The 25,316-nt window shown below is 38.6% G+C and overlaps 3 protein-coding genes and 1 non-coding gene across 6 annotated transcripts in view; all 4 read left to right on the top strand.

The window, feature by feature from the left end:
- The window catches only part of dock11 (dedicator of cytokinesis 11), a 53,673-nt gene extending 50,889 nt beyond the window's left edge, over positions 1 to 2,784 (top strand). For 2 of the 3 annotated variants that reach the window (XM_044022193.1, XM_044022192.1), the window contains one exon: positions 1,493 to 2,784. In XM_044022193.1, the coding sequence (XP_043878128.1) occupies positions 1,493 to 1,582 (90 nt within the window). In that variant the 3' untranslated portion in view covers positions 1,583 to 2,784. The remainder of the gene's footprint in view (positions 1 to 1,492) is intronic. The other variant, XM_044022195.1, reaches the window with a different exon arrangement.
- A 2,362-nt stretch (positions 2,785 to 5,146) lies between these two features.
- On the top strand, positions 5,147 to 13,500 carry LOC122766932 (interleukin-13 receptor subunit alpha-1-like). The gene is made up of 10 exons (XM_044022196.1): positions 5,147 to 5,437; positions 6,738 to 6,880; positions 8,176 to 8,311; positions 8,403 to 8,502; positions 9,072 to 9,238; positions 9,325 to 9,458; positions 10,213 to 10,351; positions 10,635 to 10,734; positions 11,770 to 11,851; positions 11,978 to 13,500. The coding sequence occupies exons 1-10, from the start codon at positions 5,380 to 5,382 to the stop codon at positions 12,074 to 12,076; spliced, it is 1,158 nt and encodes a 385-aa protein (XP_043878131.1). The 5' UTR covers positions 5,147 to 5,379; the 3' UTR covers positions 12,077 to 13,500.
- Positions 13,501 to 13,715: 215 nt separating this feature from the next.
- LOC122766350 lies at positions 13,716 to 21,568 on the top strand. The gene is made up of 10 exons (XM_044021117.1): positions 13,716 to 14,287; positions 15,321 to 15,454; positions 16,700 to 16,823; positions 16,947 to 17,046; positions 18,059 to 18,234; positions 18,463 to 18,593; positions 19,204 to 19,336; positions 19,611 to 19,707; positions 19,806 to 19,881; positions 20,565 to 21,568. Exons 1-10 carry the CDS (start codon positions 14,218 to 14,220, stop codon positions 20,652 to 20,654), a joined length of 1,131 nt encoding a protein of 376 aa, XP_043877052.1. The 5' UTR covers positions 13,716 to 14,217; the 3' UTR covers positions 20,655 to 21,568.
- Positions 21,569 to 22,675: 1,107 nt separating this feature from the next.
- On the top strand, positions 22,676 to 22,749 carry trnar-ucu. Its single transcript has one exon. It is a non-coding gene; the product is annotated as a tRNA-Arg (tRNA).
- Positions 22,750 to 25,316: the final 2,567 nt, after the last annotated feature.

Genomic DNA, 25,316 nt, shown 5'->3' with positions numbered 1-25,316 from the left:
ATCGCGATTAAAAGTTAGCTTTTTCTTCTGATGACTAAATTCATGAGTAATCAGACGTGCATTTCAGACCCCATTGTTTAATTGTCTCTTTCATTATAAGCACATAACTACACATAGAATGATGTGGTTTCAAAGAGACTCAGGTCTATACAAGTGCCAACCAGTTCATCTTAAAATAAGGGCTCAACGTGAATGAGTGACTGCATGTCTTTGGACTGTGGGTGGAAACCGGAGAACCCGGGGAGAACCCACGCACACACGGGGGAGAACATGCAAACTCCATGCAGAAAAAGTAAAAAACAAATGAAACATTATCACAATGATTTATGCTGTGAGAGAGAAATGCTTAATCTTCTCGTGAAGAATAGAATTGTAAGTCGCTTTGGATAAAAGCGTCTGCTAAATGACATGTAATGTAATGTAATGTAATGTAGGCATGAGGGCAGAGCAACTTGAATGACAGCACACTCACACTGAACAAAAAACCTGGCAAGGGATAAAAAAAAAATGTGCATGTGACGCATGATCCTGGAATTTGTGGTCTCCACTAAAGTCAGTGGAACTGAAAACAACTTATTACTGTACATAATTCCCAGACTTGATCCTCACCCACACAGACCAGTAACAATTGGGATTGTATCTAGTTTTTTACCTTCATACTAAAAAACTCAAAGTTAGCAACACTTGTGGTATAAAGAATAATGTTATTGTGAGAACTTGATATGGTTGTTCACAGTTCCAGTCCGTTTGTAAGGGATTATAGCCTTCTAAAATGTTTTTGGTATGAGATGAGGATGATGCCAATTCTTGATTAAAGTAAATACAGCTGACTATTTAGTCATAGATGAACACATGATTTGCTCAAGATTTGTTCATGATCCCACCAGTACAAAAACTGTTCTGTCTGTTTATCAGGAACAAACAAAATACAAAGATAAAGGTTTTTTTTAATCAATCCCCATCCTGTACAAAACAATACTAATGAAACAAAACCATAAGATAAGATCAGATCGTCCTTAATTAGTCCCACAATAGGGACATTACAGTGTCAAGGCAGCAAAGACAGTAAAGATAATAAGTAATAAACATCTATATAACAATATTGACAATAAGAATATAAAAATAGATTATACAACCAGAATATGTACAGTATGAGCTTGATATTTACAGTATAAAGACTGGCACTAAAAAACTTGATAAAGCTGATAAGTTTTTAGTTTTTATTATAATTAGTAGGTTCATGAATGTATGTTTTTTTAGATGAAAATACTCTTCATTTCCTTACTGTGTGCATCTTATGTATTAAACTTCATCGTCGTCATCATCATATCTTGCAAGTCAGTGCATGTGTTTGTGCATATGAGGACAGGTTTGACAAAATTGGACTCAAGTCTATCTTTGTCAGGACATTTTAGCTTTTTGGACCTGTTGTTGAATCCTGACACTCATCCTGTCCTCTTTCTTTTTTCTTTTCTTTTTTATTTGACCTCAGATCTACCAGGAGGGTATGATGCGCTCGCTGCTACAGAACTCGCTCCATGTGTTTCGCGCCATCAGTGGGACATCCACAGAATTGGGCTGACCTCTGACCCACCTCCTGCCCACATATGCACTCTTTATCCCCTCGCGTCCTGGACAGGACGGTAACAGGGCAGCTCTGATTTTGGTGTCTGCCCAGCTGCGCTTGCCTACACACACTCTGGCTGGATATAATATTCAGAGAATGTAACACAGCAAGCTGAATGTCAGCAGGCCAGGTTAAGGTGTTGATGCTGAGTCATGCTAGGTTGCATTGCACTTTTCTCCCTGCCTTGGCGACAAACTGCAAAATTGACTCTTGTTTTTTTCGGAGGGAGATGTTTTGATGTCATTCTTCCTCTGCCGTAATTCTCCTCAGATCTATGCAGGACGCCACAGAACTCATATTTCCACAAAGAGTTTTGACTACTTGAGTCATTTTCCCCACAGTGTTTTGTTTCCTACAGGATGATCAATAATCCAGCTTCACTGGTTGTTATGTTATGTCAGACATTCAAGCACTGAGACACTCAAGCCAAGGAGTATTGTTTATAGCCTGGCAGTGCACACCAACCAGGCTGGCAGATGATTATAAACAGATAAGTCATATCACTGAGTGCTTGTTTAATGACGGTCCAAAGTTAGACTAAGGAAAGGGCGCACCTCAGGGTTGTTTTCAAACTGTGTCATAAAGCTGCTCTTAGCAGGGCTTTGCGTCACATTTCAATCACATCTTATATATCACATCTTATATATCACAGGAAGCTGTAGGTAAAAAAAATAATTGATCAATTCTATCAGAGCTGTGTAACAATCATTCAAGAGTGAACCCATTTTGTAGTCCACAGACATTAAAGGGCTTGATTACAGGACACACTTATCACAGCAAGTTAGTGACTGCGGCCTCTCATCTGGGTGTAGATCCAGTGCCTTTGTGCTCTGCCTTCTGAAAACTCTCCTCTCTCCATCAATAACAACGCCACATTCTGGGTTTTTTTCAGTATTTCACAAGTGCTACACTGAAATTAGCAAATAGATGAGTAATATTTAAGCAGATGTACATTATGTGCTGTAAATTGATCTGTGTATCCATGTATGTACTGTATGTATGTATTTATATTTGTAACATTTTGGATTCTTGATCAGTCCAAAGTCTGATTCTAGAGATTTTTTTTCCTTGTTTTTACTGCGTTGTATACTGCAGTGCTGCTGCCTGTCAAACTTACTTTGTAAAAGCCTTTTGCAAATAAAATCTGGAGAAGCTAATGAGTCACACCTTAACCTCCAAAGTACACTAGTGGTATGATCTATGATTGGCACACCCAAAAGCAATAAATACTTGTCAAGACACAGGAGTGTAGTAGGAAATAGGAATCAACCAGCAAACAAAATCCTGCACACTTGCAGGATCAATATTTACCACCATTTTTTTTTTTACTGTTGGGGCTCTTCAAAACAATCCATAGTTTGGGCTTCAATGTTATGTGGGAATGGGCCTTTAGGAGGCAGGTAAACTGGGTCTAATAGAACATGAGACACTTGGCTGCTAAAGTTGTCCAGTATGTTTTCCTCATTTTGTCCACCCTCTGTTGCTAAGTAGAGCCATTACCACAACAATATTCAGCATAATGAGTCACAGCCTCATTTAGATCCTGACGACTTCCTGGATGAGTGGTGGACGGATGAGCTCCTTGTGGTTTACATCACACTTGCATGATCACAGCGTGCATGCACAGCTGAACTTTCTACAAACAATCACAGCTGAATAACATGCACGAAAATAATTCAACACTTACATAGTTTAAAGAGGGAAAAGAAAAGAAAGAAAGGCACAAGAGTACATGTAACCGGTGGGGTTTCTGCGTTATGAAGAATTGGCCACACGATGGACATCTTTGGAGGCACTTACTCTTGAAAGGAAAAGAAACCCCTGTCAGAATTCAGATTCAGAAAACTTGATTCATCAATTTCTACAGTCCACTGGCTACACAAACATTTACATACATCCACACAGGGAAGGTAAACAACCAGCGCCTTGTGCAAACACAAGGCGCTGGTTGTTAGGACAAGGTGCATAGTGCACAATAAGGACATATAGGGACAATAATATCTATTAAAACTGCAAGCAGCATTGCACTGCCAGCAGGTGGCGCTATGCCCTTGACTTGTGTTGACCATTTCTGGTCCGGTCCCTGGTCTCGCGTATGAAATTTCAAGCAGATCGGTCAATGTACAGCAGTCACAGGCTACTTCCTGTTTTGTGCCAAAAAGGTTGGCTAAATGTTGCCATGGCCATGGCCATGCCCTTTCGAATCCGTGAGGCATTTTCATAGCTTTTCATCTTTGATGTGTCAAATTGCCACATTTTTTATGTTGGTACAATTAATGTGAATTAATGACGAATTTGTTCCTTTTCGTAACGGGTAAATTGCAAAAGACGGACACCAAATTCAAAATGGCCTACTTCCTGTTGAGTTTGTTTGTCTTGGGCTGTGACATTTTTTCCACCAAGTTTGTGAAATTTGGTGCAGCTTAGTTCACCTTTGGGGGCACTACTGAGTCATTTTGCATCACTTTTACTGCTTTCCCTTATTTTATAAATAGTCTGATTTGTGTGCCAATTTTCGTCCGTTTTCGCAGGTAAAGAAGTCACTGCTTAAATTATTGTTGTTTTATGTTTTTTTTATGCTTAAGAAACTGTTCAGAGAGTTCTAGATCCAGTTTGTTTCAAATGTGAATTTACATTTATGAACGTATGGGATTTAGCTGAGGATCAGGTAAATAAAAGCATCATTATTTGTATGATCTCAACAGTAAAAAAAAGAAATGCTAATATAGGAATCCATTAATATTCCTTTTTACATGTTACAGAGCATAGTCTGACTATGTTGCCCTTTTCCATTAGAATTTTATAATCTGATTAAGACTTTAAATCTACATAATGGGAATAATACTGGAATACTCTTAGAAGTCATAATCTGATTATTTTATTCTGAATATAAAATTATGTATTTAAGGGAAAGACAGGCAAAATATTTATAGAAAAAAATTCTCGATTATATGTAAACTAGCCATTTTGATTTGTTTTCGCAGAAATGCACATGATATGAATGGTGCCTGAAACTGAGGAAGCGAAATGGAATGCAGCCATTTATTATTCACAATTATCTGTGATTTCTTGGCACAGGGGGACAGGTACTGCCCAGCCGATGCCCTGTGGCCCTACACCTGCTTTAAAGTTATAATGAAAACATTATTTATTCATCTCATTGTTCAATGTATCACATTTCACATGTGTCTAGTCTTTTTGTGTTAACTTTATATCAAAATAAAACACTTTTACTTGGATTAGAAGTTCACTGGCCCCCGCAGGTAATTTTTGAATTTTACGGGGGAACATTTGTGAAGTGGACCTCTTTTTAATTAATTAGTTGGGCTTTTTTTGGAATAAATAATATCACAAACATAATCTCCAGTTGTGAGTCACAACTGCAATTTGAGTCTTATAATGCGAGTGTGTGTTTTTCTTCTTGAAGCTTCATCTGCGTTGGAGGAATTTCTATATTTCCAGTACACTCCGTGCTGCTTTCGTCATCCCTCCTATTCTCACACTAACTCCGCCCCTCCGGTCCTTCCCGGTCCCCACAGCAAACCCTCTGGCAGTGAGTGGACGAGTGATGCGTTTCTGTTGGCGGTGCTAACTACACGTTCGTGTTGCCCGGTTATTTCTCTGTTTTTTACACATTTTTCTTCCACCTGAACACATTGGGAAGGTATACGTATTAACTTTACTGGCTTGATAGAAGGAATATTAAGACCGTCGAGGGGAGTGGACCTGTTTTCATTTGGACTGACGCTAACATGACTACCATCACCCTAACGTTCGCCGCAGTTTTAACAGTTCTCCACTGCAGTGCAGGTAAAAAACCGTGTATGTATACACTCGTGTTACAGTCATGGCTACACTTTGTCAATCAAATAGGCTGAAAGCATTAAAAGCCACCACGAAAACGTACTAACCTGTAATATGTAATATAATTAGCTAACTTTGAACTACTTTTGTAATTGTACGATATTTATTGTTTAAGCATTCATCCCTGATTTTTTTTTCCTGTCGACTTGTGCCCCCTGGTGGCCAGGGGTTTGTACATCATATATGTGTTTAGAAAGGGAACTATGTATGGTTCCATATCGAAATAAGCTATTTTATTTTGTATATTCTCTGACATATGCTCATAAATATTGTAATATCTTCTCCTCAAATTACTACTGACCAGGGGTCGTCAACCTTTGTGACACGGAGTGCCAGTTTGCAATTTTCTTCTCATCTAGTGTGCCATTATCAACAAAACACAGTTAAATTATGACACACAATATAAAAACATGTCCAATATACCTGTATAATAATAATAATAATAATAATAATAATGATAATAATAATTGTAAGAAAAAACATCTTTAAAAAAAACTGCGTTTAATAAACATATTGCTCTGTCTGGGAAGTTAGGCCAACCCTAAACTGAGACTACAGTACCTTTTCTTAAAGCCTGTATCTGCCGCGGCTACAGCGCTGTGGCGGAAGCTGTCACTCAAACCCATGAAGTCTCTTGAGGAAATTGAGGAACACTGTGATGCAAGCGTGCCAGTATTTATGCCGCAGAGTGCCACCCGTGGCACTAGTGCCAAAGGTTGCCTACCCCTGGACCAAACTAAGTGGTTTGTGGACAAAAAGAGGACATTAAAGAAACATCATAATTTCTATGTTTGAAAAGCAATGATTTAAAGTTTTCAAACTTTTTTGACATTTCTTGGACCAAACGATGACTCAGATTAATCGTTAGCTGAAGCCCTAAAGCCAACTAACCATAAATAAGTAAAAACCTTTGTGTGTTGTAGGGGATTTTAATCATATTGTATCAAAACTGGCATCAAGACTAATTGTGGTTATTGATTAACTGCCATTATTATAGAGAAGAAGAGATACAAAAACATGAAGGCAGAGGAATCATCATGTACAATGCATCGCCAAAATGAAAGCATTTGGAAATCATACTATGTACAAATTGCCAGTCATGGATGGATTAAACTAAAGAATCCTGAAATACAGGAATTAAATCCACTTATTACTGGGACATTACTTTGGTGGGTCTGCCTGTGCAGCATCATTGGTTCTGAAACAGCTGAGAATCATTTCTTGTTTTTAAAACCTTGTCCTACAGATCAACTTCCTCCGCCGACAAATCTGAAGTGTAACTTGCCCGACCAGATCAGTGTTAACCTGACCTGGTCCTGGCAGAGGCCCAGCAACCTGCCAGAGAACTGTAAAATCTATTATGTAATCAGCTATCCAGAAGGACCCCAGGTAAATCTGTCTCTTTATTTTATGCATATGAGTGAAGGATTAACTCCCACTTTTAAAGAGCAAAACAGCCAATATTGAGAAAAACTGCTGTCCAAAACCATAACTACTGTATATATACAGTATACACATATATATATCACAGGGTTTCACTGCCAAGCTTATTATAGGAACCAGGAGGGACGCCTTGAAAGCATCAAAATGAATCAAAACTGTGATGCTGACAGTATAAAAGAAACTCATCATAAACACTAATAATTTTTAATAATCAGCTCCCTTGAGCTCTGTCAGATTTCTCGCCCTTTTGAAAACATTACACCATTGATAACCATTATAACTTAAACACCTCTTCCTGATGGAAACCGCCGCTGTGGTTGTCATTGTAACAGCGTCAAACATACTCATAGAGGCAAAGAAATTCGTACAAAAGGAATCATCGCCTGTCTGACTTGATCTGTCAACTATTGTCAAAAGCACACTTTGATGAATTTAACCGTCAGGTATGTTGGTAAGTTGGAGGTTTTACTTTCAAGGACAGAACACTTTTGGATTCACCATTTCTTTCGAACATGATAAGAAAAACAAGACAAAGAAAAAGAAGGAAAGAAAAACAGAGAAAATTCTAATTAATTTACTCGAAATTTCCATCAAACATTTCCTTTTAAATCCTTTTGGTCCGAAAAAGGAGCAGTAAGAAGTCAGAACTTTTCGAGACTTACCTCCCCTTACATTTTCTTTACTTTTTTATGTTTATATAATCTGTTTTATATGAATACTCAACACATTCTGCAACCTATGTCAAATATCACTCCGACATCAAAATGAAAAAGAGCAGTACAAATGGGAGTCTACATCATAATATTTGCATCCTGTATTTGTTCAGTATATTACTGTATTTTAAGTTTGATTATTGTTCCACCTGATTTCATTTCATCGCTGAAGTTATTCCATAAATTGATATTTAGTGTTTGTTGGGTTTTTTTAAACATGCGTATTCCTCATAAACCATATTTGCTTTCCCTCATCGTTTTGTTGTATTATCGCACCGCCCTATTTGGTATGTTGTTCAACTGTCAAATTACCCATGATTGATTGAACAGGTGGAGTTTAATTGTTGTCCACATTATAATTGAGTGGGTGTGACACAAGTTTCTCTTCTTGAAAAGAGTGTGAAGGGTGAAACATCAACACCTTTAGTCAACATTTATGCATAAGGAGCAAGTATGCGTTACATTTGTCACTGTGTCGCAGCTCTCTGGTGGACACTCATTAAATCCAGCATTGTATTTTTTTTCCAGCGCACAAATGCGAAATACTTTGAACACCGTTGTCCCATGAATGTCCATAACTACACTGTTAAAGCTGTTGGCGTAGAATCCTGTAATGGTTGGACCCCCAGCACACCTGTTCCTATAATCAACCAGATGTTACAAGGTAAACACCAGTAAAGAGAAAACAGAAAACAACATACTGAAGTTTTTGTTTCTTTATTCTATGCAACACCTTAACCATTGTCCTGTAACAGATAAAGTGGTGAAAGACTTCAGATGTGTCCCTCGCAGCAGTGGAATGAACTGTTCCTGGATCCCAAAAGATCGGTCTCTTGACCTGACATTTTCTTATTGGTAAGAATTATAGCAAGATGTGTTTTATAAAGTATAGTTTGAAGGTTCAGTTAGTGACAGCTAATGGCGAGACTTCAGCCCTTTCCCAAGTGTGACGGGGAACTAAATGTTAGCCATTGGACCTTTAAATGGAAAAAAAAGTATCTGCGAGGCTGTATATTATGCGGTGTTCTTTGGGGTATTAGATATTACAATACATACAAAAGCCACACAACAAACAACCCAAAGATCTTCCTGTTGTGAATGTATGAGCAATGGTGAGCATGACAAAGCACAGCCCTGTTTGGAATTTAGAAACATGCTGTTTTCATTCATCTTTGCTTCACAAGGATTTTGTCTTTTTTTTTACTCACCAACTATGATGTGACTTTCATGCTCCATGAACAGTATCAGGCCACACATTTATTATGTGAGGACATCTAGTGGAGAAGGGAGAAATCTCTCGCATCATCTCTCATTCCTTTTTAAACATTGAGGACTAAGCGTTACTAAAACCCAATAACAGCCAAACCAAAGCAGTTCTTTGTTGCTCTCCAGTGTCTCATCACCTCCCTGTCTTGTCATTGCAGTGATTGTAGTTCCAATTCGAAGGTTTGCAAACCTGTAAAGGACTGTGATCTTTACACCAGTGGAATAAGGAATGGCTGTTTGATGAAGGAAATTAGTCCCAACGAACTTGAAATTGGCTTTCTCGTGAAAAGCACAAATGGACTGGACGTCATTAAACCTGTCTTTGGTTGGTGTGATTGCCAACAAATAATTTTTTAATATCAACAACTAAACGTTGGTTTTTAAAGGTTCTTTTTTTCTCTCTCTTTACAGTTTTACCATCACCAAAGCTGAAAGTCACAGCAATCAGAGATCTCCTCATACTGAGCTGGACGCCTCCAAACGTTGGACCATGGGATTGTCCATGGGAATATGAGTTGTGCTTCACTGAATGCGGCAGAAAACAAGTGAGTAGTGATGACACAGTAATATTATCACTCATCCTGATGAAAAAGCACTTACATTATTTTTTTTGATGTGCCACAATGGGGAGCTGCATCTTTCCTGGTGACTTATTACGATCTATTTAAATTAATTATATTTCACTGAAAAATATTAGGGCTGCGATATTTTCATAATCAATGAATCTGTTGATCATTTTCTCGAGTAATCATTTGGTCCAGAAAATGTCAGAAAATGGTAAAAAATGTCGATCAGTGTTTCTCAAACCTGGTTGTCTTGTTTTGTCCACACACCAAAAATGATTTCTTTGTTATGTGGAGCAAAGAAACCAGCAAATATTCACATCAAAGAAGATGAAAAATTTAGAGAAACTCAAAAATGTTGACGCTTCATTTAGATATTGATTAAAAATTGGTTAATGGAGTAGTTGTTTCAGCTCTAAAAAAACATGTATCCTATCTGCCATGTTTCTGACCACCATGAGTGGAGCAGGAAGTCTTCAACATCTGTTTAAGTTTAAGGTAATTGCAATAATAGTGTGAATCACAATTATATGTTTAAGGATAATCGTGGTGGGAAATTTTGATATTGTCCCATGCCTACTAGTGAGTTGACAAAATAAAGTGTTATGCCTAAAATGTGAAAGTACTTCCTCTGTCATGTCATCATGTACGCAGACACATTGCCACACAGAATGTACATAATCTGGTTTTGTCTGTCCCTGAGAAAGTCTGACACTGTGCCTCTGTGTGTTTACAGTCTTGCCGGAACATCACCTCGATGAGTCGCAATATGTCCTACGATGAGAACTGCATGTATACGTTTCGCTCAAGAGTCTTTCCCAGTCGTCTTTATTGCCGACTATTGAGCAGCAACTTCAGTGAAGACGTAAAATATGGTAATTTAAATTCAACCAGGTTTACTTCCATTGTTTTGTAGATGCATTTTTAAGGATGGCACGATGTAGAGTCAGATAGAGTAGTCTTTTATCTCTCCTTTGCAACCCTCTCTCATATCCATGTCACATGACGGTGGTCTTTACTGCAAGTTACCTGTGTTTTGTGACGGATTTACATCATATCTGAGTCAGTGATTTTGTCCAGTACTGGACTGATACTGATTCTGAGTATCCCTTTGGCGCATTCCTACAGCTCTAAATAAGCGTCTTTTTGTCTTCACAGGGATGACCAAGCCTCCTGACACAACACTGACCATGATTGCCATTGTCATCCCCATCATTCTGTTTATCTGTGTCATTCTGTCCTGCTATTGCTTCTGGAAGTGAGTCAAACAATCAGTTCTGATACCAAGTAAATTTTAGGGTGTCTAAATGACACTTTTTCAATACTCATTATTGTTGTCAGTTGTAACCATGGCAATAATTGTGATTTAAGGACAGGTTAACACAACAAATTAGTGCAGTTTGTGCTATTGAAAATGCGTATCCACTCCTCGAGCTGTGTTGTTGCTGTTCAGTGTTTTTCCCCCAAGAATTGATGGAATTTAAAAAAAAAAAGAGAAAAAAAGTATGTTCACTCTTAATTCCCAATGAAGCTCTGGGTGCCACATGCCTCAGTTGGTTTCCATGTTTTAAAGCTCACAGAGCTTTATTATTAATATGTAACTTCTAGACACAGAAAGGTCCTCTATTTCACTGAATGGTGACTTGGTACACATTAGCCACAAGTTACTGTTGTGGCAGAACTTTTTTGTTTTGTCTCACTGAAGCCACCACGATGTGGAGAATAACTGAGGCTTGTAAATAAGTTACTCATCACATTATTGACTCTTTCAAAACAAGCCACAGATATTCAGCACCAAGCCTCAATGAACATTTAAAACCAACATGTGTGTCAAATTACCATTTTAGATTTAACAATGTCCTGACCTGTACATATTATATTCTACAGACTAAATAAAACACATCTGTTTCTCACAGATCTGCACACATATGAGACAGTAATCATTTAAAATATTAGTTTAAATTTAAGTCAAAATAATAGCGATTAGATATTTGTTCAAAATCCTTCAGCCCTAGTTACTGGTTATGATGTTTGGGCTGATATGTGTTAAAACAAAAACTCACATTTATACATGAATATGAATTTGTGTAAGTATGGGAGCGTAGTAGGAGGAGGAATTTCAGAATAAAGCTGATGTCCTATTTAAAGCTGATGTCCTATTTAGTGAATGAATAAGACAAAATGAGTCACAATTAAAAAGTGACAATATTTCCTAATACCAGTAATGATGAAAAGTGTGTGTGTATTATGTGAGTTTTCAGTCACTGACACGTTTGCTGTGGCATGTTTACAGGCACAGTGACATCATTTGCGCAAACCCGCCAGACCCCTCGACAATACTCAAGGAAATGATGAGTGGAAATAAAGAACATGAGGTATATACTTTATTCAAAGGCTTGAATATGAATGTGCACTCTCTCTTCTCTCTCTTCTCTCTCTCTCTCTCTCTCTCTATCTATCTTTGGCTGCACAAATAATATTGACATTGTTCTGTTTTCTAGAACAAAAGAGAGGGCCTGTACACACCTTTGCCAGAAGACGTTGAACCCTGCATAATTTCCCCCATAACGGAGAACAGGAGGCTCCAGGAAAACCCTTGACATGTGCATGTACAACCTCCACTCATGGCTTATCGCTGACTTACCTCCTCAGGTCTGGTTGGACGCTTCATGAGGAATAAAGCATTCTACCTTATCTTGACATAGATACATGGAACAACAGGGAACCTTGTGTTTTGCTGACTCTTGGTCACATTCAGGAGAGGAGAGATAACATTTTTGATTAAATGTGAAATTTAAAGGTCTATTTGGAAAGTTACAGCTGCACTTCACTGTGGCCATGAACACTAGGACATTTTTAACCTCAGCACCTGTAAGGTGTTTTACATACTTTTGGATACCTATGACAACTAGGAGCAAGGGTGTTTGCGTATGGATGATGTCATGTCCCCGCCAATATTTGGAGAAAGCCAGATCATCCCTACCAATATTAGGGACGGGGCAATGAGTGTTAATTTCCCAGAGGGAACCTCCCAAAGGGATCAATAAAGTCGTCTGTCTGAGTTCATGTGCACGAATGCTGTGAGAGGACAGCAAGGGTTAGCGAGGGATTTCACGAGCACCAGTGAATGCATCACAGCCGAGCTGCGAGGAACAGAGGAAACGAGAGAGCGCAGGTAATGTGCTGTTCTGATAACAGAGCAGTGAGTTTTTAGGGTCATACCTCTTTTTGCCTCCCTAATGTTTCATTGCTTTGTCTCGTGAACCTAGGACAGTTTGCAGGAGTTTGTTCATAATAATATAAACTTCTTGCAAACTGTCCTATGTTCACGAGGTTATTACATGTCATTTAGCAGACGCTTTTATCCAAAGCGACAAGTAAGAGCTTCAAGTAAGCCAAACTATAAAGTGCTAGTCATAAGTGCGATGTATAAGCAAGTTTTTCTTTTATAAGTAGTATTAGGGTGTGTGGTGGGGTTACAGTCTTGTAACTAAACGTGGTGTGGAGGAGCATTGGCCCTTGTTCCAACCAGGGCTCGAACCCGGGTCTTCTTGCTGCAAGGCAAGAGTGCTAACCACTACAACACCATGTGGCCCAAGTACCCAGTCACCTCTGGTAATACATTTTATTTCCTCTGGAATGATGCCTCTTGTAGTAGCTCTAAGTGGCTGTTGATTAAATGCGACATAGGGTGAAAAGCAGGGTAGACCCTGGACAGGTCAGAGTTGTGAGTTATGGAGGTTATGTTTTTGCTGTTGTCTGTTTGACTGCGAGCAACATAATTCAAAATGTATATAGATTATGGGCCAAGCAAGGATTAGATCTACATAGTGAGCTATGACAGACACTGCTCTGCTAACCTACCGTCATATGTTTATATGTAGTGGTAACTTTGTATTATATTCTTTTATTTTTGTCTACCTTTTAATGTACAGTGTATTTTATGTTCAATGCCTGATGTCTAATGCTGCTGGAAAAGAATAATTTCCCAGTGTGCGATCAATAAAGTGCATCTATCTATCGATCTATTGTGTCAGACTCCTACATGTGAGTTTAGTGTTAGGCCTCATCCACATGGAAACAGAACTTTCCCGATACAATATTGTTCTTATTTTTTAACAAAAAAACCAAAAATAATTCTGGCTTTCTTTCACATTTGGAGTCAGATAACAGAGTACTATGAAGTCATATTTACAGGCTTATATAATAATCAATGAATATAATATAATATATTTTACTTGGTTAATACAATAAATGTACAGTTAAATAACGATTGTGAAGTTGGTGAGTGCGTGCATTTGTCTGTCACGGCCGGGACGCGAACCCAGAACTCTGGTTTCAGAGTGCAACTTCCTACCAACTGAGCTAATAAAATTGACAATCAACTTCCTATAGAGTGGTATTTAACGAGAATAGGGTCAGACTGTGATTGGCCCACGAATCGGAAGTCGAAGTTAGAATTACTCACTCCAGCAGTTCTTTTCGCAGTTTTCCTTTAAGAAAGAGACGCTATGTCCAGCGTCCTCGACAGTTGAATGCCCTGACATTAGGAAATGTCAGTAGCTACTAACACACATACACATTTTTGTTTCTTTTTCTACTTTTGTGTCAATTTTTTTAGCTGACGGCGACTACGAGGAATCCTTCTGACGCCTTACGGACAGCGAGCGACCCGCACGGGAAGTGGGAATTACACGGCTTAAAGTTGGGGAAAGAAACGTATTATCGAAAAGGAAAAGCGATGATTCCGTTCCACGGTTTCGCCTTGTTCTTTTTGGGTCACTACTTTCTACAGGCTGAGTGTCAGACTGGTAAGAAAACGTGGTTTAATGACAAATAACTTCACCTTTACTTTATGTTCTGCCTTGTTGTTCTGGTCTGACGTCACTGTTTCCTCGGAATCGCTCATGTCGTGGACATATAAAACGTCATGTAGAAGAAATCTACATTTTTGAGACAGTAACCCCAGACACCCCCTAGAAAACCTAGGTGTCTTTAGATTTATTCAGATGTCTAAAATAGTGTTAAGCTTAAGTTAGTTGGTTTCATTTCGGAGTTGAAGATTTGCTCCTTTAGTAGGGCTGAACAATTAATTGAAAATGTTATCGAAATGGCAATACTGCTTGCTGAAATTTTCAAATCGCAGGGAGCCAAAATGTGTGAAAAGTTAGCATTTTAGATTAAATATTGTCCTGACCTAGACATCATATTCTACAGACTGACGAAAACAAATTTGTTTCTCACAGATCTGCAAAAATATCATACTGTAATCATTTTAAATGTGTCATTCAAATGAAAACAATTATGTCAAACAGTATTATTCTCTCTCACATCGCGAATCATATCACGGTTGCGATTTCAGTCAAAATACTGGCAATTAGGAATTTATTGAAAATCATTTAGCCCACATCTATTCTAAGTTTTAAAAAGTCATTTAACTGGTTTAATTGCTTAATTCAAAGTTAGTGTAACCAAACTTGAGTATATTAGTATCAATAATAGTCAACCACAGGCTATACTCTGAGGTGGTGGGCCCCCAAATAAAATTAAACTTAGGGCCCCACAAAGGCGTGGGCTTGTGAGGCTTCAAATTAACATGGTTCCCCCAAAAAAAAAACAGCCACATAACAACAACCATTATTAAAAACTCAAAAAACTGTGTGAGCCTGAAGATCTTGACAAACTATCAGTCCAAAACCTACCTGGTACCTTCATGTACTAGACCCACATTTGAATCCCAAATTTGTCCATAAACAATTCTGACTGTTTTTACTGCCATTTCTCCAACACTTCTATGAACCTCTATGATATTACATTTCTATCTTTTCTCTTTCTTCATCTAAGGTCAAAAGTTGTCCTTTATGTGGACGAGTGAGTTGGAAGGCATTCTGACCTTGGCACCAACGAAGCCTTTGATGGCAAATTGCAGCTATCGCTTTTTTTCAGTAACCAATGAGAATTCCAGCGGACAATATTCCGTAAGTATGCTTACATTTTTCTTTTCCGTTTAAAAGCAGCATGTACTGGTGGCAAACTAACCTACCACAGTTGCAGTGAAAAGTCAAATGGTTCAAATAGTCTCAAATATATATATCTTGGAAAAACAGCATCAGTCCACTCCTATGGAATATTCCCACAGAATGAATATGAATATTGAACTGACATAATCTTTCCTTTCTACTGTATTCCCACTGCGATTATCTTTTATTATATCACTATTGTTATTGTTGTTGTTTTTATTATTTATTAGGTTAATTTTCTGACCACAGCATGTTGGAAAAACCACCTGTTTCTTCTTAAAGCAACACTATGTCGGATTTCGATTAGAGATGCACCGAAATGAAAATTGTTGGCCGAAAACCGAAATAAATTATTATGCCAATTCTCTACCATCCATCCATCCATCTGCTGCCACTTTATCCTTCATAGGGCGATATGCGGGGCACACCCTGGACAGTTCACCAGTCCATCGCTGGGCCACATATAGAGTCAAACAACCAGAACATGTAAACTCCATGCAGAAAGGCCCTTGTTCCAAATGGGGCTCGAACCCGATGTGGCCCAATTCTTTACCATTGTTTTTTAATCTAATTTTGTTGTTATGGCTGCGAGTGTGTACTTACCTCACTAAAGTCATTGCAATTGTATCGATTAATATGCATGCTTCAAAGAATAAATCAGTTATTATAGAAACTATGAAAATATTTAGGAGAATCTCAAACATATCAAACAACGAGGGTGCATGACCCCCATCCGTTTTCACTCTGTGGTGCAGAAAGTGCTTTAGTGCTGCAATTAAGGGAATACCATCTGCCACAGATGCATCTGATGAGCTGATCTCCTTATGCTGGCCGCAGTTTTTCATCCTGTCGTGTTGTTCACGTGCTAAAAGTCTTTCTGCCTTTTTTGGCCGAAATGTTTCGGTTTGGTACTATTCCTAATGGAAACGCAAAGAAAATATGCACTGTACCCAACTGAACCGGAACACTTGTTTAGATAGTACATCAACTTACAGCAGGATGAATGGCAGCCCCGTCAAAGCCTGAGCGGGTCTGCATCACCTGCTCTGGCATTATGGATGATGGTGACACAAAAAGAACTACAAAATTCAACTTTACGGCATACACCACAATTTACATCTGCATACACGTCATGTCACGAAATGTACCAGGTTGTCTCAGTCAGTGTAATAGTTTTGTGTGTTTCTCTGCCGGCGAATTCAGACATCCACATCCCCTTATCTTACTTTCGACGAGGCGATGGAAGGAGGATATGTGCATTTTTCTGTTGAAACTGTCTGTAACGGCCGAAGGAGCAATAAAACCGTCCTCAACATCACCTACCCAGGTAGCTAAGAGTAGTTTTTCAACGCTATTTTCAAATGCATTTGAGTGTTCAAAGAAATGTGACCAAATATGACCATATATTAACTGTCTATATTTACATAAATGCAATCCTTGTTCCTTCCAGAAATGGTAAAGAATGTGAAGTGCTTTGTCTATTCCTCTGAAAACACCAGCTGCTCCTGGGACTTGGCTGTTCCCAAGTCATTTGTCAGATTTTACTATCGGTATGTGTCTTATTTTGTATTTCTGTTCACATATTGTACTTACAGAAGGAGTATATATAGTTGTCTCAGGGTCAACTAAAACTCACCACCAGTTAGTCAGAACTGAAGAAACCTCTTGGATGGGTGGTGGAACGTGTTTAACTTAGTCCAGTCGACCAACAGCTAACTACATCAAATAAACTGTCCCTAACTCATACATTAAAGCATTATTTTTAAATTTCCCTCGTAATATTGAGCATAAACACAACATGGTGACATCAGAGGGTTAACGGGAGACGATTGGACTCAAACATCTCTTCTCCTTCCTGTTAAATTCCTGGTGGATTTATAGCACGATCTTGATTTAAACATGATAATTCTAAATAATGTCAATATGTTACGTTTATTTTTTAATCCACACTAGTATCTACAACTTGAGGAAAATGAAGGATACATCTAGAAAATTGTTTTCCAAATGTGAGCAATTCCTTTCAAGGTTTTCTTACCAAATGTAAGACATTTTAGGATTTTTGTAAAACGTTTTTTTTTTTTTTAAATGACATCCACCTTACTCCACCTTAACGTCGTACCCGCTCAGTTGTGCACACAACATTGAAGTTGATAGGGTGAAGTTGGCACAACTATGCTAGTGTGTTTTTGGTTTTTGGTCTCCGCCAGTGTATTCACCAGCTAGTTACTAATATCTGCCGTTTGTTGCTCAACACATATTGCACAGCACCTTTTCTCCAAAAGCATCTGCCTTGCACTACTGACAATTCCTCTTTTACAGAAGTGAAAATGCATTAATTGATCACTTATTTCTATATTTTTTTATGGCTGTTGAGTCAGTATTGGCACCTCCGACAGTGTAACTTTGTATTCCTTGGCTGGCTGCAGTAACTTCCTGGAGTCTTCACTTTCAATATAAGACTTCTTGGCAATGCTTACAGATTCCAGGAAGTAACCACACCCTCACGGGGCATGCTGTGTAATTAATAATGTGTTGCTGTTTTTTTCTCTCCATCTTTTCAAGATTGATCAACACAGATTCAGCCCCATTACAAGAGTGCCCCTCGTACATTTACGCCAAAGGCCTCATGACTGGCTGCGAATTGCCGGCGAACTTAATGGATCACGTCCACATCTTGTTCAATGGAACGGCAAACAAGACGTTTTTCAGGAACACCTTCGCCAGGCTGCTTAAGGATGGTATGCAATGAGGACACTTACTGGTGCTATTGTCTGGTTGTGACTCCTGTGGGGGGGGGAAAGATTCTGTTGAAATGTGTTGCACTTCCTCATTCACTGTTAAAAACAGAAGTTGGCCCTGACCTTGATTTGTAGCAGTTATTGTGATCTGAGACTCTGTGTGTGTGTGTGTGGTTGTTATAACAGCATTGTTGTTACCATTTCTCTGTCATGCCCCTTTCTGCACAGTGAGACTACCTGCCCTTGAATGGACAGTCAAGAAGACTGGGAATAAATTCAACATCAGCTGGGTTCCACCCACGATCAAAATTGGTTTTGTACGTTACTTAATCAATTACACGGAGTGCAATAAACCACTGGTAAGAGTCTCTCTGATGAAATTTGGCTGTGTCTTGTTTAGTCCGTCTACTTTACCTTGTACTAGAGTAAAAAACTCAAAATAATGCAATTCTGGAGGCTTCAAAACAATGTATGTTGTAGAAGATGTTAAAGAATGTGTATTTTTGCACCAACAATACCAACATAATGGTGAGGCAACACTACTACAGAGTGATACTAATAGTTAAAGACGCTTCTGGGTACACATCTAATTTGTGCTTTGTGCTTTGACAAAATCAAAACGTCCAGAATCTTGAATTTTATTTGGCTTGAATTTCAGTATTATAAATTAAAGCCACATGGGTACAGAAAGAAATACAGTATCTTAACCATACTGTATATCATACATGGATGAATCCTCCTTCATTTAGTTTTCTGACTCTTTCCGAATCTCATTTTAATGTTGAACAGTTACGCAATATAAGCAACAGACGAGTGGGGCTTCATGAATACACATTACTTTATATCAAGTTGTTTCCCCCATTCATATTATTGCAGCTTTTGTTAAATAGCCATGTATTTTATATTGTACTGAACCAGTGAGATAATTCATTCATCACTCTCATAACGATGTCTTCTTTTCATTCACAGTATAAAGAGATAAAAGAGGTAGAAACAACCAGTTACAATCAGCTGGAAGTAGTGCCTCACTGTCAGTACCACATGACTATTAAATCTGAACACCTTAGGTTCAAGACTCCACCAAGTGAAGAGAAGTATTTTGGTATGAGCTTTGTCTTTATTGTTATCTGACAAAAAAACACTATATGTATGTATATATATATATATATATATATATATATATATATATATATATATATATATATATATATATATATATATATATAAATAGGTTCATATATAATATATATATTTTTTTAAAACTTATTTTTAGTACATGCATCTTTTTCTTGGTGAGTTTTATGAAAATGTCAACGTGAGTGGACCCCTCACCGGCTCATGAGCTTACACACTGTTGCTGATGTTTTTGCACGCAGATGCAGAGACTAGTCCTAATGCGTTGATCTATGCTACTGCTGTCATCCCACTGATGTTTGCTGTCCTGGCAGTTTTGATGTTGGTGTTTTGTAGGAGGTTTGTAAAGCCTGTGTGTTTTTGCTCGACACCTATTGTTTTTTGTTTGTTTGTTTGTTTGTTTGTTTTGGTCTGATCTTTTCACTCTCGCTGTGCAGGAACAAGGACCGTATTTTCCCCAAAGTCCCGCAACCTCGGGATCTCCTCAGTGATATTGCTGACAACAATAACAAGGTGAGGTGTGATTGAAGTATTACTAAAGGAATCGTATGGAATACTGGTATTGCCAGTTCAGTTTACAGCTTAGGTCTCTGACTATAAGCAATAATTAATCACTTCTGACTTAGTCACAACACGGGAAACTATTTTGCTCACCACCATGCCAAATTAGAATGATTAAACAAGACACTAAACGTTTCAAATTTAGCAGATAATCATCTCTGTTGGTCAGTGTTTGTACAGAAATGCTCTGGTATAAAAGCACTTGTTTACTAAACAAGTATAAAAATGACATTTTCACCACATTGGTCACAGTTTAGTGACATACTGTACACAAACACACAGCTGGTTTAGCTCCAGTCCTGCTCTCTGTCTCCATCTCTATCAGTTAGGGTTGCCAACTGTTCCATCAAATAATAAATAAAGTCGGTAAGAATTATACATCATGAATTTATTAATGCATTGAAGACAAACAGTTTTTTGTCTTTACTCCATGGTTGTTGGAAACTATTTTTCTAACATAATGTGTGAAGAGGGTGTTTTATTTGTGCTGCTGCTTTTCTTGGCCAGGTTAATCGAAGTGGGACTTTTTCCTAGTTCAATAAAGGAATTTCACTGGCTGATATGATGAGACTATTATCTGTCGACTGTAGGTTGGCCGTCACTCACTAACGTTTCTTTTTCCGTCTTTGTCTCAGAGCAATTTGCACTTATCAGCGGAGGATATCGAGAACTGTAAAGTCATGCTGGTGATGGATTCTGAAGTCAACAAACCAGTCCTCCACTGATCCAACACGCTCCAGAGCGCAAAATTCTTACTCAACAGAGGCAAAAAAAGACACATTTATGTTACGGCTCCTTTGCTTGTTGAGGAACCAGGTGCGTGAACTCAAACCTCCACTGGACAAAATAAAACTGGTAGCTGTTACACAGGATGATGTTGATAGAAGCGATGAAGTGGCAGCCAGCCAACTACTATACATTTGTTTATGTGCAAAAAATGGCATGTTGTTTACTTATCTTATCAGTCACCTTGTCGAGTTTGGCCAGGTTATGCAGCTTCCTCCTCATCTGCTGCTCCCCCATGTTGCTGAGAGCTTAGCCCAGCCCCCTGCCTAGCACAGAAATTGAATTCTGCTGAGGTAAGAGTCACTGAAAGGGTGTCTCACAAGCTCTGTTTCCGTTTTTCTTTTTTTTTTGATAAAGCTTTTGCTCCGTCTGAATGTTTTTATCATGAGTCTGATCCTGTATCCTTAGATTATCAGGTGCGCAGTGTTGCCAACTTAAAGGGCTAATAACTGCTGACTTAATGTAGTGTGCAAACTTTTATACATGTCATAATTGCTGTTTAATTGTTAATGAAGGCTGAATGACATCCTCAGTAAGGAGATTTTGATTTTCAACTTTTCACAACATCCGCTTCAAATTATGTCTGACTTGCACTGAGCAGTGCTGTGTGACTCCTTAAGGAAAGGAGAGTGCTTTCACTAAGTATTATTAGACACTTAAATCCACGTGCAGCAAAGTTATCACTTGACATCTACTAATACATTTCACACTTCTGGGGGACCAGATCACATTCTGAACCATTAATGATGCAATTTTAAACTTATTCTGTGGGTTCAAATGCACAGATCGACCAGTTACAGGTTTTAAAGCTGCAGTGTGTAACTACTTATTATGAAGTATGCATCATTCCATATCAAAACAAACACTTTTACTTTGAAATTCTGTGAAAGATCGTCATGAATATCTTTATTGCTATATCTTGATGAAATATTGTGTTACAACTCTAAGCTCATATTGCCCACGTGCTATTGAACAGTTGTCGTCGTGCCCCCATATTTTTGTTTGACTAGACGTTCATTGAACATTTGATTTTGATACCCTTGTGTTACAGGTTCCTTTCCTTATTTTGTCCTTGAGGTAAAAAGATGTACAGCAACACTGTGTGTGTGTGTGTGTGGGGTGATAATGATTGGTGATCTGATGCAATCTTGTTGTAACCACACTGATGAAATTCTATATGCAGCTGCATCACCTTTTTCACCTACATGTGGAAGATGTGTACTATGAAAATAAATCCGACTATAGGCTGTAGCAATTAGTGGCCCGTCAGCATCAGTATCTGGCCTGGGAGAAGATTTACCAAATCTGATCTTAAATTACTTGTTTATCTTCACCCAAAAAATAAAGTTTCATATCGAGTTCAGAGCTTTTATTCTGAAAAAAAAAGAACTGATTCAAATAAGATTCTGTTTCTGAACTGAAGAAAAAACACTGATGTTGTCATGGACAGCAAGGTTTGGGAGTAACTGTCCATGAAATAACTATTATCATATGTTGTCCAAAGAAGAGATTCTTAAACATTTAAATAATGCACAATCGATAGGATTTTCTATTCTATAGTATACGTGCAGTATAATAATACACATGATACAAAGCAGATTTGTTGCTATCGAAGCGATTTCATTTCATCAGCTTTGTTAAACTACCTTCAGTTACTGGTAATACTGCTTCAAAATAAAAGCCTCGATTGTGAACATATGTTGTACTACAGAGAGGACGACGGGGACTTTTATTTAGTTAAATTGGAGCTGTGTATTTCCCGCTGTACGCCCGCTAACCTGACTCACTTCCGGGGACCTCCAGCCTCAGCGTTGAGCAACAGCGCCCTCTGGTGGCCGACCTGGGGAACTACACCATGTCGACTCAGACTGGTCCTGATGCTGAGAGGATGCTGAGTGCAAGCGGTACTGAGAGGATGTGATGTAGGAAAACGGCACCGGGACACGGCGATGTAGGCGCAGTCTCTGTGGCGCAATGGAATAGCGCGCTGGACTTCTAATCCAGAGGCTCCGGGTTCGAGTCCCGGCAGAGATGGCTCACTCTGCTTGCCACGCGGCAGATCTGCGGTTATTTTTACTGTTTTGGTCGCTGCTAGCAATGTAGAGACATTACAGTCATTCCGCCATTATAGGAATGTAAATGTGAGCCACAGTGAACAGAACTAGACCCAGTTCCCTCACACAGTCGCTGCATTTGTCCCTGCTACATTTATTAAAACATTTTTGACCCATAATCATCATAATATATGATGTTTCTGCTGTAACGTAAGAGAGAGGGTTGTTCTTTCTCCTTCTCATTTATTTTCATGAATTATTATTTATCATATACATTCTAATATTTTTTTAATTCTTCAGATCGGAAAATATCCACGAGGGAAGGAACAAAAATAACATGTCAATGGAGCAGGAACATAGGTACTTGTGGTTTAAAAATATGGTTTATCAAAAGCCTTTACCCACACAAACTACTTCTTACATCCAATCCAAATTCATTTATAAAGCACATTTGACCAAAGTGCTGTACAGTTAGACATAAAAACAACATAAGAAAACACTAAGACCAATTTAAAACAACAGAAACGTTAATATAATAAAATCATTAAGACCAATAGGAAAGGAAAGATGGATTAAAATAAGCAACTCTCATGTTGAGCCAAAAGCCAAGGAGTAAAAGTGCGTTTTGGGGTTTGATTTAAAAACAGGCAGTGTGAGGGACAACCGAACATGTGGCAGCAGAGCGTTCCAGAGCTTACATATGCAATAATACCTGGTATTTTTGTATTTACAGACTTTTCCAAAGCTTTTTCTGTCAGCCAGTAAACACAAGACAAAGGTGAGTGCATCAGATTTAGTATGCAAACATTTATTACAAACACAGATATACTGTTGTCCTTTATTGTGTTTGAACAAACAACACACACACACACACACAACCTGCTGTAATAAATAATAAACCAGAGACAATTATGTCAAACATGACGATAATAATCGTACTACTTATGTCAGCAAACGTGATGGAGTTCTCATCAGTTTACACACAAACACAGAGATAATGTGGCGGTAGAGTACGTTCATGCCACACGGGGGCGCTCCAGTACCACTTTAGCGTGTGTGTGTGTGTCTGTCTGTGGCTGGTCCTCACAAATTTGAATGTTTTTTCGGGAATTGAGGTGTACAGGGTTCAAATTAGAATTAGGATTATATCAGGGTTCAATTATGGGACACGTATTTAGATGTGATGATTAAGGGTTAGGCAAAGTGACAAAGGGAATGCATCTAGAAGTGTCCCTAGTGTCCTCACTAAGCGAATGAGGACATTTTGGCTGGTCCTCACATTCTGTCATCCCTTAAAATGACCTTTTTCAGGGTTAAGACTTGGTTTCAGGTCAGAACTGGATTTAGGTTAAGGTTAGGGAATGCCTTGTGTCTATGAGTGTCCTCGCAAGGAACACTGTGCAAATGGGCCCCACAACTGAGAAGCACTTTTTTTCAGGCTTAAGGCCTGGTTGTAGGGTAAGAGTCTGTGGCTTTGTGAGGACCAATAAAATGGTATAGAGAGTGAGGACATTTTGGCTGGTCAGACCTGGGTTTAGGTTAAGGTTAATGTAAGGGAATGCATCGATGAGTGCAAACATATGTGTGTACTTGTATTTATATCTTTGTGAGGTCCAAAAACTGTACAAACTGATATTTGTGGGAACATTTTGTGTGCCCCCCTAACCTTTTTTTTTCAAGGTTAAGTCAAGCCCTGGTTTAAGGGTTAGGGTAAGGGTCAGGAGTTAAGCACTTAATTGTGCTGTTAAGATAAGGCTAAGGGGCAAGGGAATGCATCTACAAGTGTCCTCACATTCTGTCAACCCTTAAAAGGGCTTTTTCAGTGTTAAGACTTGGTTTAAGGGCCAGAACTGGGTTAAGGTTAAGGGAAGGGAATGCATTATGTCTATGAGTGTCCTCGCTAGGAACGTGTGTGTGTGTGTTTATATGTGTGTGAATGTAAGAACCTGTGGGGACAATGTGGCGGGCTCAGCATCCTGAGGAACGACCAAGTCAGTGATGAGACAAGGATGAGGACATGATGACATCATGACTGCATGTCCTCATCCTACACAGATAATAAATATAAAGGTGTATTGCCAAAATTCCTGTGGTATTTATTCTTCCTTACACCCCAGGTCCTACATTTCAATCACCAATCCATCTCTGCAGCCCATAAGTACACTTTTCGCTATAAAATGCTAAATAAAATCAACATCTGTTTATGCAGATGTATATATATATATATATATTCACACATAGATAGATAGATAGATAGATAGATAGATAGATAGAGAGATGTAAAAACACATTAATAATCTTGATATACATAGTCATATAAGTGTGGACTAGAGAGAGGTATCACACTAGAAAACCAGATGAATCGAATAGTTCAGCAAATGTACGCTGCTTTATTCATTTATTTTATTTCATAAGTTGTATTTTTAGCCGGTGGTGGACTGAGCGAGGTCCAGAGGGAAAGAGGAGAAAGGAGGACAGTGCTGCTGCTGACGTTAGAGAGAGAACGAGAGAGAGGAAGACGGACAGAGAAGGAGAGAGAGAGGGAGG

Source organism: Solea senegalensis, linkage group LG3, assembly GCF_019176455.1.
Source record: "Solea senegalensis isolate Sse05_10M linkage group LG3, IFAPA_SoseM_1, whole genome shotgun sequence".
Taxonomy (NCBI): domain Eukaryota; kingdom Metazoa; phylum Chordata; class Actinopteri; order Pleuronectiformes; family Soleidae; genus Solea; species Solea senegalensis.
This window is presented reverse-complemented; position numbering and strand designations above follow the sequence as displayed.

Excerpts from the sequence above, each read along its gene's own strand:
- LOC122766932 (XM_044022196.1), top strand. The coding sequence starts at position 5,380 with ATGACTACCATCACCCTAACGTTCGCCGCAGTTTTAACAGTTCTCCAC. Across the intron at positions 8,312-8,402 it reads AATCAACCAGATGTTACAAG|ATAAAGTGGTGAAAGACTTC; the intron begins GTAAACACCAGT and ends GTCCTGTAACAG. Across the intron at positions 8,503-9,071 it reads GACCTGACATTTTCTTATTG|TGATTGTAGTTCCAATTCGA; the intron begins GTAAGAATTATA and ends TTGTCATTGCAG.
- LOC122766350 (XM_044021117.1), top strand. The coding sequence starts at position 14,218 with ATGATTCCGTTCCACGGTTTCGCCTTGTTCTTTTTGGGTCACTACTTT. Across the intron at positions 14,288-15,320 it reads ACAGGCTGAGTGTCAGACTG|GTCAAAAGTTGTCCTTTATG; the intron begins GTAAGAAAACGT and ends TCTTCATCTAAG. Across the intron at positions 19,337-19,610 it reads AAGTGAAGAGAAGTATTTTG|ATGCAGAGACTAGTCCTAAT; the intron begins GTATGAGCTTTG and ends TTTTGCACGCAG.